Here is a 12,818-nt window from a genome sequence, read left to right as displayed (position 1 = left end):
TCCACCTGTCTCCTACTCCGTAATGCAGGCTGCAGACACCTTGCCTAGCCTTCGTCAGCCTCTGGCCCTGCGGATGAAGCTACGCTCTGTGTGCATCTACAGGCACTGCTGGTAAGGACTAGGGTATGGTTCAGTGATGAGCGCTCGGCAGGCATGTGCAAGACCCTGCATTCAATCTCTAGTACAGGATTTAAAACAACGGAGGAGGATGGGCGGGAGGAATTGCAGAACACCAAGTGGCTGAGGATACCCTGCGTTACTTTCTTAGCGCTGTTTTAATAAATTACTTTAGCTGCAAAACTGTTGAGTAGACCATTGTTTGTTAGTTGTGACCTCGGGAGTGAATGTGTGACTTATTTCAGATTCAATTTCCTCATCCATAAAAACCAGAATGGTATTAGTACTTACTTTACAGGATTCTTGTAACACTCATGAAATGTATAGAAACTGCATACTGCAGTGCTGATGTGTAATAGGTGCTAGATGTTAGTTATTACTCATTGAAAATAAAATGTTAGGAGTTTTTTTTTTTTTTCCTTCAAAACAAAATAGGACTACAGTTTTAGTGGCTTAAACAAGACAGATTTATTGCTGTACAATTCTGGAGGTGAGAAGTTCAAAATGGATATTTCCCTAGGCCAAGGTCAAGGTGTCAGCAGGGACTATCTCGTGCTGGTGGCTCTATGGGAGGATCATACTCGTTGCCTTTTCTCATGGCCACGTCATCTCTCAGAGTATGGTCTCTCTCTGTCTCCAAAGCCAGCAGTGCAGTACCTTCCTGTCTCCCTGTGCCTCTGTCATTTCAACCTCTGTGACATTGACACTCCTGGGATCAGGTGAAGGCATTAAAGCCTACCTGGATAATCCAAGAGACCCCTCCCCACCCAGCCCTTTGTGCTAGATGAGGTGACACCTCCATAGATTTGAGGCTCTAGGATGTGGACGTCACTGAAGAGAGCCACCACCCTACCTACCGCAGCTATCTTGCTCAGAGGGCAAGTTCAGCCAGTGAGTTCCATAGAGTGCTTTTCCAGGCACCTGCAAGACCCTACATTCAATCTCCAGCACAGGAAAGAAAACGTCCAGTGGGGAAAACTACAGACCACCAGCTGTTCAGGGAGGAGTGGGTGGGAAAACATCATGGCATTTTTCAACACCTGTGTCAGGTGCTTTGGTTATTGTACCCTGAGCACTGGAATTTCTCTAAGCTTAGGTGATTCTAGTACACCCCCAAATTTGAGACATTCTCTAATAATGATATGCTGAAGATATATGCTACTGCCATGGGGAGACACATGTGGCTCCAAGATTCTTGGAGGTGACACATCAAGCGGAGTGTCTCAGTGCTGTCTGGACAGTACTATCAGCTGGAAGAGTTTGTTTTTCGAGGTAGGGTCTCACTCTAGCCCAGGCTGACCTGGAATTCACTATGGAGTCTCAGGGTGGCCTTGAACTCAAGTGATCCTCCTACCTCTGACTCCTGAGTGCTGGGATTAAAGGTGTGCGCCACAATGCCTGGCGAGGTTTGTTGTTTTTATTTTAAACATATTTTGGGGGGCCTGGAGAGATGGCTCAGCAGTTAAAAGTGTTGCTTATAAGCCTGCTGGCCTGAGTGCAATTCCCTAGCCCCAGTTCAAGCAGGGTGCAAGGTCAACGGGAGGTGGAGCGAGGAGAATCCAAAAGCTCTTTGGTCAGCTGGACTGCCACATACAACAGCAAAGCAGGGAGAGGCCCCACCTCACAAAGAAGGGAGGAGGTGAGGACAAGCCACGAGGATGTCCTCTGACCTCCATGCGCGTGCCACAGGCTGTGTACCCATCCCCCCCCACAGACATCACACACGTTTACATGTACATACACACACTACACATATATTTTGAAATAAAAATAGAGTTGTAAAGATAGCAGAGAAACTTTGTATGGACCCCCACCCAGCTTCCCTACAGTCATAACTCCATAACATAACAGAGAACCTGCACCCAAACCAGGAATCAACACTGGAACAGAAGTGCTGAGTAAGGGGAAGCCTTCACTCAGACCACCCCGGCTATTGCGCATGCTCCCTTTCACTGACGGTCCCAGGAACCGATTCTGCGTAACGCCATGTTGCCCTGGTGTTGCAGTCAGGTTCGCATTTGCTGGTAGAAATCACCCAACCCAGAGCAGCTTGTGAGAAAAAGAGGTTTATTTTGGCTTACAGGCACGGGGAGGAAGCTCCATGATGGCAGGGAAAATGATGGCATGAGCAGAGGGTGGACATCACCCCCTGGCCTACATAAGGTGGACGATAGCAACAGGAGAGTGTGCCAAACTCTGGCAAGGGGACAATGGCTATAACACCCCTAAACCCGCCCCCAACAATACACTCCCTCCAGTAGGTGTTAATTCCCAAATATCCATCAGCTGGGAATCCAGCATTCAGAGCCCCTAAGTTTATGGGAGACACCTGAATCAAACCACCACACCAGTCTACTCTCCACCAAGCTGTCTCAGTGGCCTTGTTTTTCTGCTTTGCCCCAGCCCTGCTGAGAGAATAGCCCTGCACCAACTTTGCTAACAGTCTCTTAGGAGTGGTCCTGGGGTACAGTTTGGGGGATGATCACCCCACTGCTTGGGTGTGGTGCACTTAATATTGGCATCACAGGAAGGGTGTGTGTGACATCAGCATGACCGGAGACTGCTGCCATCCACTCTGGCTGGGTGGTTAAGGTGCTGCCTGCCAGCTTTCCCTATAGTAGAGACACTCTGTTGTCCTCTTCCTGTCCCTGAATCCAGCCCACACCTAGAGGAGGGGCATGTGCCAGCTGTTTTTCGCTCCCCTTATCCCAGTCTGATGAGTCCTGGCTTATATCCTCATCTCACTGCTTTTGGAAGATACAGCTCTGAAGAGCAGGACTTGCCCAAAGTCACCTAATGGCGATTAGCAAAAGCTGGCACTGGAGTTCCTGCCTGGCCCTGAAGGCCATATTCTTCCCACATCACTTCCCACGACACTGAGGAAATAGGATCTCATGGTTGGTCCCCAAGTGAACTTGCCTAGATGGAGTTCTGCAGATCATGCCACGCACCATGACTGATTAGTGCATATGAGATCAGTCTGTGGGTTGTCATAAATTACAAACTTAGAGACTCTAACAACAGAAAATAAGAATATACCACACAGTAGTAAGTACAGTGTCATAACATTTCTTGCTTCTGTAACCTCTCGGAGCTCGGCTCCCTTTTACTTTATGCTGGGGATGAAAATAGTATTCCCACAGGACTATCATAAGGATTACATGAATTGATAATCATCACATGCTCAGAACAAAGGCTAGGTACATTGAGTGAGTTTGTATGTATAAATGAACCATGGAAGGCAGTGTAATTTTTTGTTATAGACTGCAATCAAAATGCTAAAAAAAATAGAACATGTCCAGACCAGGAAACATTAGATTTATACTCAGCCTAATCCTGTTTTTATAAATAAAGTTGTATTGGCACGCATCTAGTGTCACTTGTTTATGCATTGTCTGTGGTTGCTTTAGGGCTACAATGGCAGAGATAAGTACTTTCAATAGAAATTCTGTACCCCACAAAGTGCTAAAATATTTACTGCCCAGCAATATAAATATATATATAATGTAGACATATACACTTGCCTAGAGGTCATCTTACAACTTGGGGATGATAGAGGCCTTTTCCAAGGCCATAACTCTGCCTTTGATGGGTAAGGCCCCTGCAGAATGCGCAGTGTGCCTGTGGGTACTTGGGCCCCCAGAATCTCAGCGCTCTTCTGCTTTGGACTAATGCCTACATGGCAGAAGACTAGTGACATGGTACTTTGGTCAAGGTCCCAGCAGGAAACAGATGGTGACTCAAATTAGAATATTTGGAGGAGTGTTGAATAAAAAGTCCATCCTCAAAGGTGAGGGCAAGGTGCAAGAAGGTCACAGGATGAAGGGAAGTGACAGAGGACTCCGAGCCAGTAAAAACAGAGCTGTCACCAGTCTAGACAGGAGGGGACAAACAGAGGGAACAATTTGTGAACCTGGAAGGAGAGTCCCTGTAGAGAGGACATCTTATGTGGAGCAGAGAGACCTCTAGTCCAGGAAGGAGAAGACAACACAGGTGACCCCAAGAGGACAAAGCCAGGAGATGGATGCCTTAAGGTCACTTCTTTCATTCTTAATCTTCCATAAGAAATAATTTATTAATTTATTTGAGAGAAATAGAGAAACTGAGAGACTAGGTGTACCAGGGCCTCCAGCCACTGCAAATGAACTCCAGATGCATGTGTCACCTTGTGCATCTGGCTTATGTGGATACTGGGGAACTGAACCTGGGTCTTTAGGCTTCTCACACAAGTGCCTTAACTACTAAGCCATCTTTTTAGTCCACAAATCTTTTTTTTCTGTAAATAAATATGTTATCTATTCATTTATTGGAGAAAGAGAGACAGGGCAGATAGAGAGAGAGAGAATCGACATGTCAGGGCCCTCTAGCCACTGCAAACAAACCCCAGACATATGCACCACCATGTGCATTTGGCTTATGTGGGCACTGGGGAATCAAACCTGGGTCCTTAGGCTTCGTAGGCAAGAACCTTAACTGGTAAGCCATTTCTCCAGTCTGATTCCTAGTCCTTTGAAGGTCCACCCTGGCCACATTAAATGGAAGCCAGAGGGCACAGGGCCCTTGGTGTGAGCCAGGTGGCTCAGCTTTCCACGGCAGAGAATGAGGTAGAGAAAGGTGAGAAGGGAGGTTGGAAGAGTGAACTGTCACTGGCACCACACAGTACTCAGGAAGCCAGGCGACCTAGGCCAGCTCACTTGACCACGGTCTTCCCTTGTGCCATCCCTCCAAGGAGGTAGTGTGGCCCAAGCACCAGTGTTTGCCACAGATTTTTTCTCCTTCCTGTGAGCCTCTAGGGAGTCATAATGGAGCCCATCTCACTGGATTTTGTCCTCACCAGGAGGGAGGAAGGCTATACACAAAGGCTCACAGCACATCAGCTGCTCTGTGTGTGTGTGTGTGTGTGTGTGTGTGTGTGTGTGTGTGTGTGTGTGTGCCTGCACATGCCTGAGTGGAGTCTGGTTAGTACACAAAGACTCTAGCTCAAGTGTTTCCCCATGTCCCATCTTTTTTTTTTTTTTTTTGGATTTTTTGAGGTAGGGGCTAACTCTAGCTCAGGCTGACCTGAATTCACTGTGTAGTCTCAGAGTGGCCTCGAACTCACGGCGATCCTCCTACCTCTGCCTCCCGAGTGCTGGGATTAAAGGCGTGAGACACCTGGCTCCATGTCCCATCTTTTGATCTGTGTCCCACTCCTCTCTGCCGCCCAGCCCCAGTCCAACACACGGGCAAGCCAACCTCTGGCCCCTTGAGACAAAGAAATAGAGTGGGAGAAAAAAATAAAAAAGACCTGCCTAGGCTGATAAATGTCCCTAGAGTAATATGTTCCCAGTGGCTAGACCCTGTCCTGGACACACACACACACACACACACACACACACACACACACACAAACCCTAATGTTATACAGGCATCTGATAACTTACAGACCACAAAGCTAGCTAGTTGCCAGTCACCTGGCGGTCCTTCCCTAGCCAATCCAAACACAGTTTATGAGAAGCTGTGGGTGCACAGGGAGGCAAGGTGTGGCTGAGGCAGCATGGTCACCTGGTGGCAAAGGTGACTGGGGCTGTGAACCAGTTTCCAGCTTTAGTACAAGCCCAAACTAGAAGTCAGTCTTGGAGGTCTGAGAATTGGCTTGGCAAAAATGGAGAGTGTGATCTGGTCTCAAGACATGCGTTCTGGCTAGGCTCAGTGATACAGACGGTGTTCCAGACCCCCGTCCCCGAGGAGACGGCTTGTGATTGAGACCGTGCGTCTGAGCTCCCTTCCCCTCCCCGCCCCACACCCCCCACAAGAATGTAGGGCCAGAGCTCGAGTCAGGCAGTCAGTGGTCAAGACTCATGTCCCTCACAATTGCTGTCTGTTTAACCTTGAACTCGTCCCCTTTTAGGTCAGTGACACTCAGTTTTCTTGTCCTATACCTGTTGGCAGTATCATCAACCACTGTGTGGTGATAAATCCAATTCCACACAGGCAAGTTCACCGTAAGGTCCAAAGGCCATCAAACACCACTTTCCTTTCCCCTCAGGGGGACAACCAGTGGAATATTTACACCTCGTTTTTTAACCCAAAAGCAGAAGCCAAAACAATTTGTTTGGCACCCATGTTTTGTGTTCCAAGTGTACCAAACAGGGGACTCTTCCTGGGACAGTGACGGGCCTCCGACGGTGCCCTAACACACTCGTGCCTCCAGGGACTGGAGCATAATTAGGAAAGCTCTAGTTTTTCGTCTCTCCTTCCCCTCAAATTTCTTCAGAGAAATGAAGGGCTCGTTCAGACACTGAGCCCAAGTGCTCGGGTTTTAAATTAGACAACTTTGTCCTGACAGGAAGCGAGTCCCAGCTGTCATCGCTGATTATTTTTAGAGTTACTACTAAACCCTTTGTACGGCAGGAGCTGCCACTGTTCAAGGCAAACAGAAAGCCTTCACATTTTATCATGACAGCTCCGGAGCCGTCCAGCTTCCCCATGTTCATTATTTCCAGCCCGTGTGGAGGATGAGGCAGCAGCTCCCTGACAATCTCACGTGGAGGAAAGGCACAGCCTTGTCACTACCCCCAGGGACAGGAAGACCACTGCCTCCAGGAAGCCAAGAAGAGCACATGGGGGGGGGAGGAACGGGGGAGGGGGTGTGTGGGAGACAGAATCTGGATCAACTTTCATTTTTCCAGAAAGGCAAAAACTGACCTTCAAGTAACTAACCCATCAATTACCTATATATGCAAATGCCCACTGAGGTTGGTCAGGATTGGCCAGGTGTTGGGTGACATCACAGCTCCCTTCCTCTGACCCAACAATGCCAGCAGCATTGAAAAGGCCGGACCCTGGCAGTGGCTCGCGCAGAGGGAAAGGTTCACCGCCAGCAGAGCACCTTCCAGATTGTTCCTGGGGTGTGGAGGCAGACGTCTCCGCTATCCAAATTAACTGAATCCAAAAGAGAAAATCATGATTTTATGAACATGGGCAAAGACACCCAGCTAAGGCCTAAGGTAAATGTCTCTTCCTACATCCATTTTATGCTGAATTACAGGAACAAATTCAAGGAGCAGCAGCCTAATACCTATCTGGGCTTCCAAGAGTTCTCTAGAAAGTGTTCGGAAAAATGGCGGTCCATCTCAAAACATGAAAAGGCCAAGTACGAAGCCCTGGCCAAGCTCGACAAAGCCCGGTACCAGGAAGAGATGATGAATTTTGTGGGCAAGAGGAAGAAGCGGAGAAAGCGGGACCCACAGGCACCCCGGCAGCCTCCGTCGTCGTTCATGCTTTTCTCCCAAGACCACTATGCCCAGCTGAAGAGGGAGAACCCCAACTGGTCGGTGGTGCAGGTGGCGAAGGCCACTGGGAAGATGTGGTCCACGACAACAGCCGCGGACAAGCAGCCGTACGAGCAGAGAGCCTCTCTCCTGCGTACCAAGTACTTCCAGGACCTTGATGCCTACCGCCAGCAGTGCCCTAACAGGAAGAGGAGCTTCCAAGGGTCGGCCAGGACCCGGTGCATTGGTGTGAGAAAATAAAATGCCACTGAACGGTCTTGCCTGGCTCTGGTCTTGTGCGTGGTGTTAGAATGCGCTCTGCCGCTGTGCTGGGGAAGTGAGGGGCTCGGTAGCAGAGAGGAGTGGCCTGGTAGAGAGGTCTGGCTGGGAAGTGGTCCTGAGGGAAGGCTGGCTCGCAGAGGGGCTTGGCTGTAACGTCTAGGGTGGAGGCTATGGGAACCATTCGGGTTAGAGGACCTCCTTTGGGGGTAGGATCAGGTGGAGGTATGGTATACTAGTTTCTGTGGGAAAGAAGACAGTGCAAAAACTCATCCCACGGTCCAGGACTAATGCTGCATTATAGGAAGCTGAAATATTTATGGCCCTGAAAGCTGTCCCAGTTTGACCAAATCCTACTTTTATGTTAGAGCAGCCTTTACCAAGACACTTTGGCATGGTAGAGAGGTCTAGCTGGGAAGTGGTTCTGGAGAGGCTCGGTTTAGTCCCTTTATAGCCAAGGCACAGTGACTGGCTCAGTGAAGGGGCATCCAGGCTAGTGATAGTGAGGAAGTCCTGGGGAACAATGCAGACCTCGCCCCCTCTTGTCCAGCATTTTTTCTCAACATGAGATCCTGAAGATACCATGCTGTTTTCCAGTATCCACACAACATTATATATACTGGGTGAATTGCAGTCATCAAAGCTCTGAGCCAGAGTACACTGATTTTAGGCTTCCCTGTTTCACTCCACTATTCCAGAGATGGAACGATTTAGAAACCCAGGGTTGTTTCCACATGTCAGACCAGGTACAAACCCGTGCTACGATGACAGTGCCAGGGGAGGGAGGGACTTCTCCTGAGGGCTTTTGCCATGAGCAACCCTTGTCTCCATCCCCAGTCTCCCGTTGCCCATTACTGGTGTTCTAGCATGACTCTGATCCCCCCCCCAAAGCCAGTCCACCCTCTGCCCTCTCAGGAGATGCCCTCATTTTCTGCTTCACTGACAAGTCAGAGATCATCAGACTTAGGCTGCATTTTGAGGTGGCCCAGGCTCTTCCCTCCTTGGCCTGTAACTTTGCATACACTCACAGGCGGTAGTCCGAGATCTGGGCAGTGGGAACAACGTCTGCCTCATGACCCGTGCAGAAGTGCTTGGCACAGTCATGAACACCCCTCTAGGGTGGGTGTTCCTTCTCTAGTCCCTTCACAGGAAATATGGGCAGGACTTGTGACTCTGCACAAGTCTCCTTCCTATTGGATGAATTGAGCAGTCCATGTAGCAAGGAGCTGTGGGAAATCTCAAGCATCTAAGGGGACACCAGGCCAACAGCCAGTAAAAAGTGAAAGCTTTTCATCCAACACCTGCCTCTGGCTAACAGCAGCTACATGAGTGGGCCATGGATTTCCCCCCCCCCCCAACACACCCCAGCTGAGCAAACAGATAAGATTTAAGTCCAAAGGGGTAAAATATTTAGCCTAGGCTACCCTGATGTGTGTCACCATGGCCAGCAATGGGGTATAGATGCTGAAACCCTATAGGGCATGTTTGAAGCCATTAAGTTGGTACAACAGCAGATAACACGTCGCTCAATGAAAGACCCTCTCTTCCACCTTTTTTCTGTCTAGGCACTCCCTGACCTGCTGCTTGTTTGTGAACAGAGGTGTTTGCCCTTCCCTCTTGATTGTGTTACTCCTCGGTGGCCTCCAGCTGGCAGACAGCAGCCGTGTGACATGCCACACTCCTAGCTGGGAAGCAGCCTCTGCGAAGCTGGCCCTGAAGCCTTGTTCCACCTCTGTCTGGGTTCCTATGAGATGAATTACATGAAAGTGGGGGACCAAGTCAGAGTTTTGACAATAGTATACAGGGCTCCTGCTAAAATAAGAACTCTATTAGTCCTTTATGATAAAGACAACAGGAAAGTATGAAAGCTAGCTTCTTATAACCACAATGGAATGGCGGGGAGGAGATACGGGGGAGAGCAGACTTAACATGGAGAGGTGCCAGCATGCCAGGCCCACCCAGCTAGGATCGGGTACCTGGTACCTGGTCCTTGGGAAAAGAAGAGGCAGAGCTTCTGGGCCTGTCACCATCTTCATGACTCAATCTTCCTGCTTCACTCAAGTATTTATGTAAATCTCATGCCTTCAACATACTAGTAACTACTCTGGTGCTAGGGGCAGGGAGACTGACCAACAATGGCAGGTGGGGTGGAGGTAGTGTGGGATGACATTTAGGTTTAAAGGACAAGAAGGGGGTTAGAGAGAGGGTTCAGTGGGTAAAGAGCTTGGTGCACGTGTGACAACCTGAGTTCAGATAGCCAGAGCCCACATAAAGACAGATGCAGTCCTGAGTGTTGGTAACCCCAGTCCTCCTGTGGCGAAATGGGAGGAGGAGATAGCAGAATCCTGGAGACTCATGGGCCAGGCATCCTGCAGGGCACTCACAGCTGTGAGCAAGAGATCCCTCTCTAAGACGGAAGGCAAGGGTGGACACTTGGTACTGTCCTTCTTCCCATACTCACAAACATGAACACACACACACACACACACACACACACACACAATCATCATCATCACCATCGTAAGCCAAGAATGGACCATGCATTCCACAGCCTAAGGGGTGTGTCTTTAGTTAGCAAGGTAGCAAGTGCCAAGATCCCGAGGCAGAAACAGGCGTATTAGAGAGACTCCAGGCAGGCCGATGTGCCAGAGGATGTAATATGCAGTTGCAAAGGAACAGGGGTTGTCAAGTTCATTTTCAAATCTACGTACAACCATCTAAGATCTTATTTGTCCTTCTCGAGCCTTTAGAGGCTCTCCAGGGTGAACCTCCTGCAGTGTGTGCAGGAGAAAGAGGCAAGGCTCGAAGACATCAGCACAATAAAGGCCTGTTCCTCTCCAAGAGCAGAGATAATGAGAAGGCTCCACTGGGAATGTCTTGAAGCAGTTGTCAGCTCAAAACCTAGTGTAGAAATTGGGATTGTTCTGTGATTCTAAGAACAGGAGCGCTCCCATGTCCACTAGACCAACCCCATGCTTCCTTTCCCCTTCCTCGGTCCCTGCAGAGTATGCTCAGGGCTGCCTTCCTCTCAGCTCGCTAGTGAGAAAGCTCCCCCCCCAGCTTTTCCTGCACCCACTGATCCATCCCAGGCTTGGGGGAGAGGTAAGCACATTTCATCCCTCCATCGGCTTTCCCTCAAATCCCAACAGAGCAGTTGAGCCCCACTGCAAAGCACTCATTGTTGGTTTCACCCTTCCACCAAAGTCTCAAATGTAGGAGGGGGTCAAAAGGTCTAGGTCTCAAGTCTGTAAGACTGCAAGTCAGGTCCAAGGTCAGGATAGGCATAGATCATCAAAATGAGGTCACAAAGGCACTGGTGCCCCTTTGTCCTGTCACGTGACTTCCGGTCACAGTTCCTCAAACAATACCAGGCCTTGGAGAATGCTTAGAAATTAGGGCCATTGTTGTAAAAGAAGCAAGAGGTATGTGGGAGCACCCTGGGAATGGGGTATCTGGCCCTGGACTGCTGAGTTGGGGGGGGTCGTGTAAAAGAAAGCAACTGGTGGCAGAAACAAGTTGAGCTGTAACTGGCTCTGGGCTGGAATACAGTGACATTGAACATCGGGTGGAGGCCATCTCCTGGAACAGTGGCCTAACAGTGGCTTACCATCCCTGTGACATCCCTGCTTCAAGGAAGAAAGGTAAAGTCATAAGTAAAAGGAACATTTTAAACAAAGGTCTTATGACTCTCTTGAGTATCAGTGCCCGTGGGAGCCCTTTCCTGGTTTCTGTATCCTCAGACTCTTGACGTCTCTGACCTACTCTGTCCCGCCTCTGCTCTGCCTGGCTGAATGTGCGAAGGTTTCCCCTTCCACAGTGAAATGTTTACTTGGTCGCCTGTCACCTGTGAGAGTCTGACATGGCATAATCAGGCCATGGAGGCCTCACCAGTCATATTGCCTTGAAGCAGAAATGCTCACAGGGGCTCTACCTCCTGAAATTTGCATGCTGTTATCCACCCCAGTGTGGGATGGGACAAGTCTCATAAACAGAAGGATGGTAAAGTATTGGGGTGTCATTTTTTAATGATTATTTGTTTATTTGAGACAGAGAGAGGGAGAGAGGGAACGAATGGGCACTCCAGGGCCTCTAGCCACTGCAAACGAACTCCATATGAATGTGCCACCATGTGTATCTGGCGCGGGACCTGGAGAATGGAACGTGGGTCCTTAGGCTTTACAGGCATGTGCCTTAATCACTAAGCCATCTCTCCAGCCTACAGGATGTCACTTTTGATACTGGGCTATAAAAGCCTGTGGCTCTTCCCTCTCTCTTTCTCGGAAGCTGCCCTCCACAGCTCATGTGGCGAGAGACGCAGGGTGGCCGTGGACAGCCCTCAGTGGGAACCAAAGCCCACAATCCAGTCTGCAAGTAACGGCATACTATGAATAGCCACCTCGAGGGGGCTGGGTCGTGGGTTGTCCCTGGCCAGCCCTGGGGTCCTGTTGTCCCAGGCAACACCTTGTGCTCCAGCCTGTGACCTAGCTAAGATGCATTCAAGTCCTGACACACAGCATCTGACATTTTGTGCCACTGAGGCCTGAAGTCAGGTGTTACCAACTGGAATAGACAGTGAATATAGACACGGGTATCAAGAAGAGAGTGCAGTGACACGTGCCTACAGCATATGAGATGAGGCGGCTTTGGAACCAGATGGCTTGTGGGCAGAGGCTGAGCGTACTTTGAGATTGTTGGAGAAATTGTCATTTGCCTCAAAGAGGCTGTGGGGGGCTGGACTTGGAGGATGCTGCTTGTGGGGGTGCAGAGGAAATGAGGAGTATGACACTGGACTCTGGGGGGAGGGGATCCTTTTGGTGGCAGAGAGCTTAATGACACTGCTGTCTGCGATTACACCACAAAGAGAACTTGTGCCTTAGCCTCCTAGCCCTGGAGGTGTCTGAGCAGTGTTGGACAGGATCTCTCACTGTTTCTGTGAGAAGAGACGAAACTCTGCGACAGAAAGAAGCCAGGAGGGGCTGGAGAGATGGCTCAGTGGTTAAAGGCACTTGCTCAAAAAGCCTGATGGGCCTGGTTTTGATTCCCCAGTACCCATGTAAAGCTAGAAGCACAACCAGGCACATGCATCTGGAGTTTGTTTATAGTGGAAGGAGGTCCTGATGTGCTCATTTATTCTCTCCCTCTCGAATAAGAGGAAAGAGCCAGGACCTG

General features: G+C 49.6%; 2 protein-coding genes across 5 annotated transcripts in view; one reads left to right on the top strand and one right to left on the bottom strand.

Annotated features, from left to right (window-relative positions):
* The window catches only part of Csmd2 (CUB and Sushi multiple domains 2), a 671,876-nt gene that overhangs the window by 359,075 nt on the left and 299,983 nt on the right, over positions 1–12,818 (bottom strand). The window lies entirely within an intron of this gene.
* Hmgb4 (high mobility group box 4) lies at positions 7,077–10,307 on the top strand. Its single transcript, XM_012950286.1, has 2 exons — positions 7,077–7,611; positions 10,252–10,307. The coding sequence occupies exons 1-2, from the start codon at positions 7,077–7,079 to the stop codon at positions 10,305–10,307; spliced, it is 591 nt and encodes a 196-aa protein (XP_012805740.1).

Source organism: Jaculus jaculus, chromosome 5 (genome assembly GCF_020740685.1).
Source record: "Jaculus jaculus isolate mJacJac1 chromosome 5, mJacJac1.mat.Y.cur, whole genome shotgun sequence".
Classification (NCBI taxonomy): Eukaryota; Metazoa; Chordata; class Mammalia; order Rodentia; family Dipodidae; genus Jaculus; species Jaculus jaculus.
This window is presented reverse-complemented; position numbering and strand designations above follow the sequence as displayed.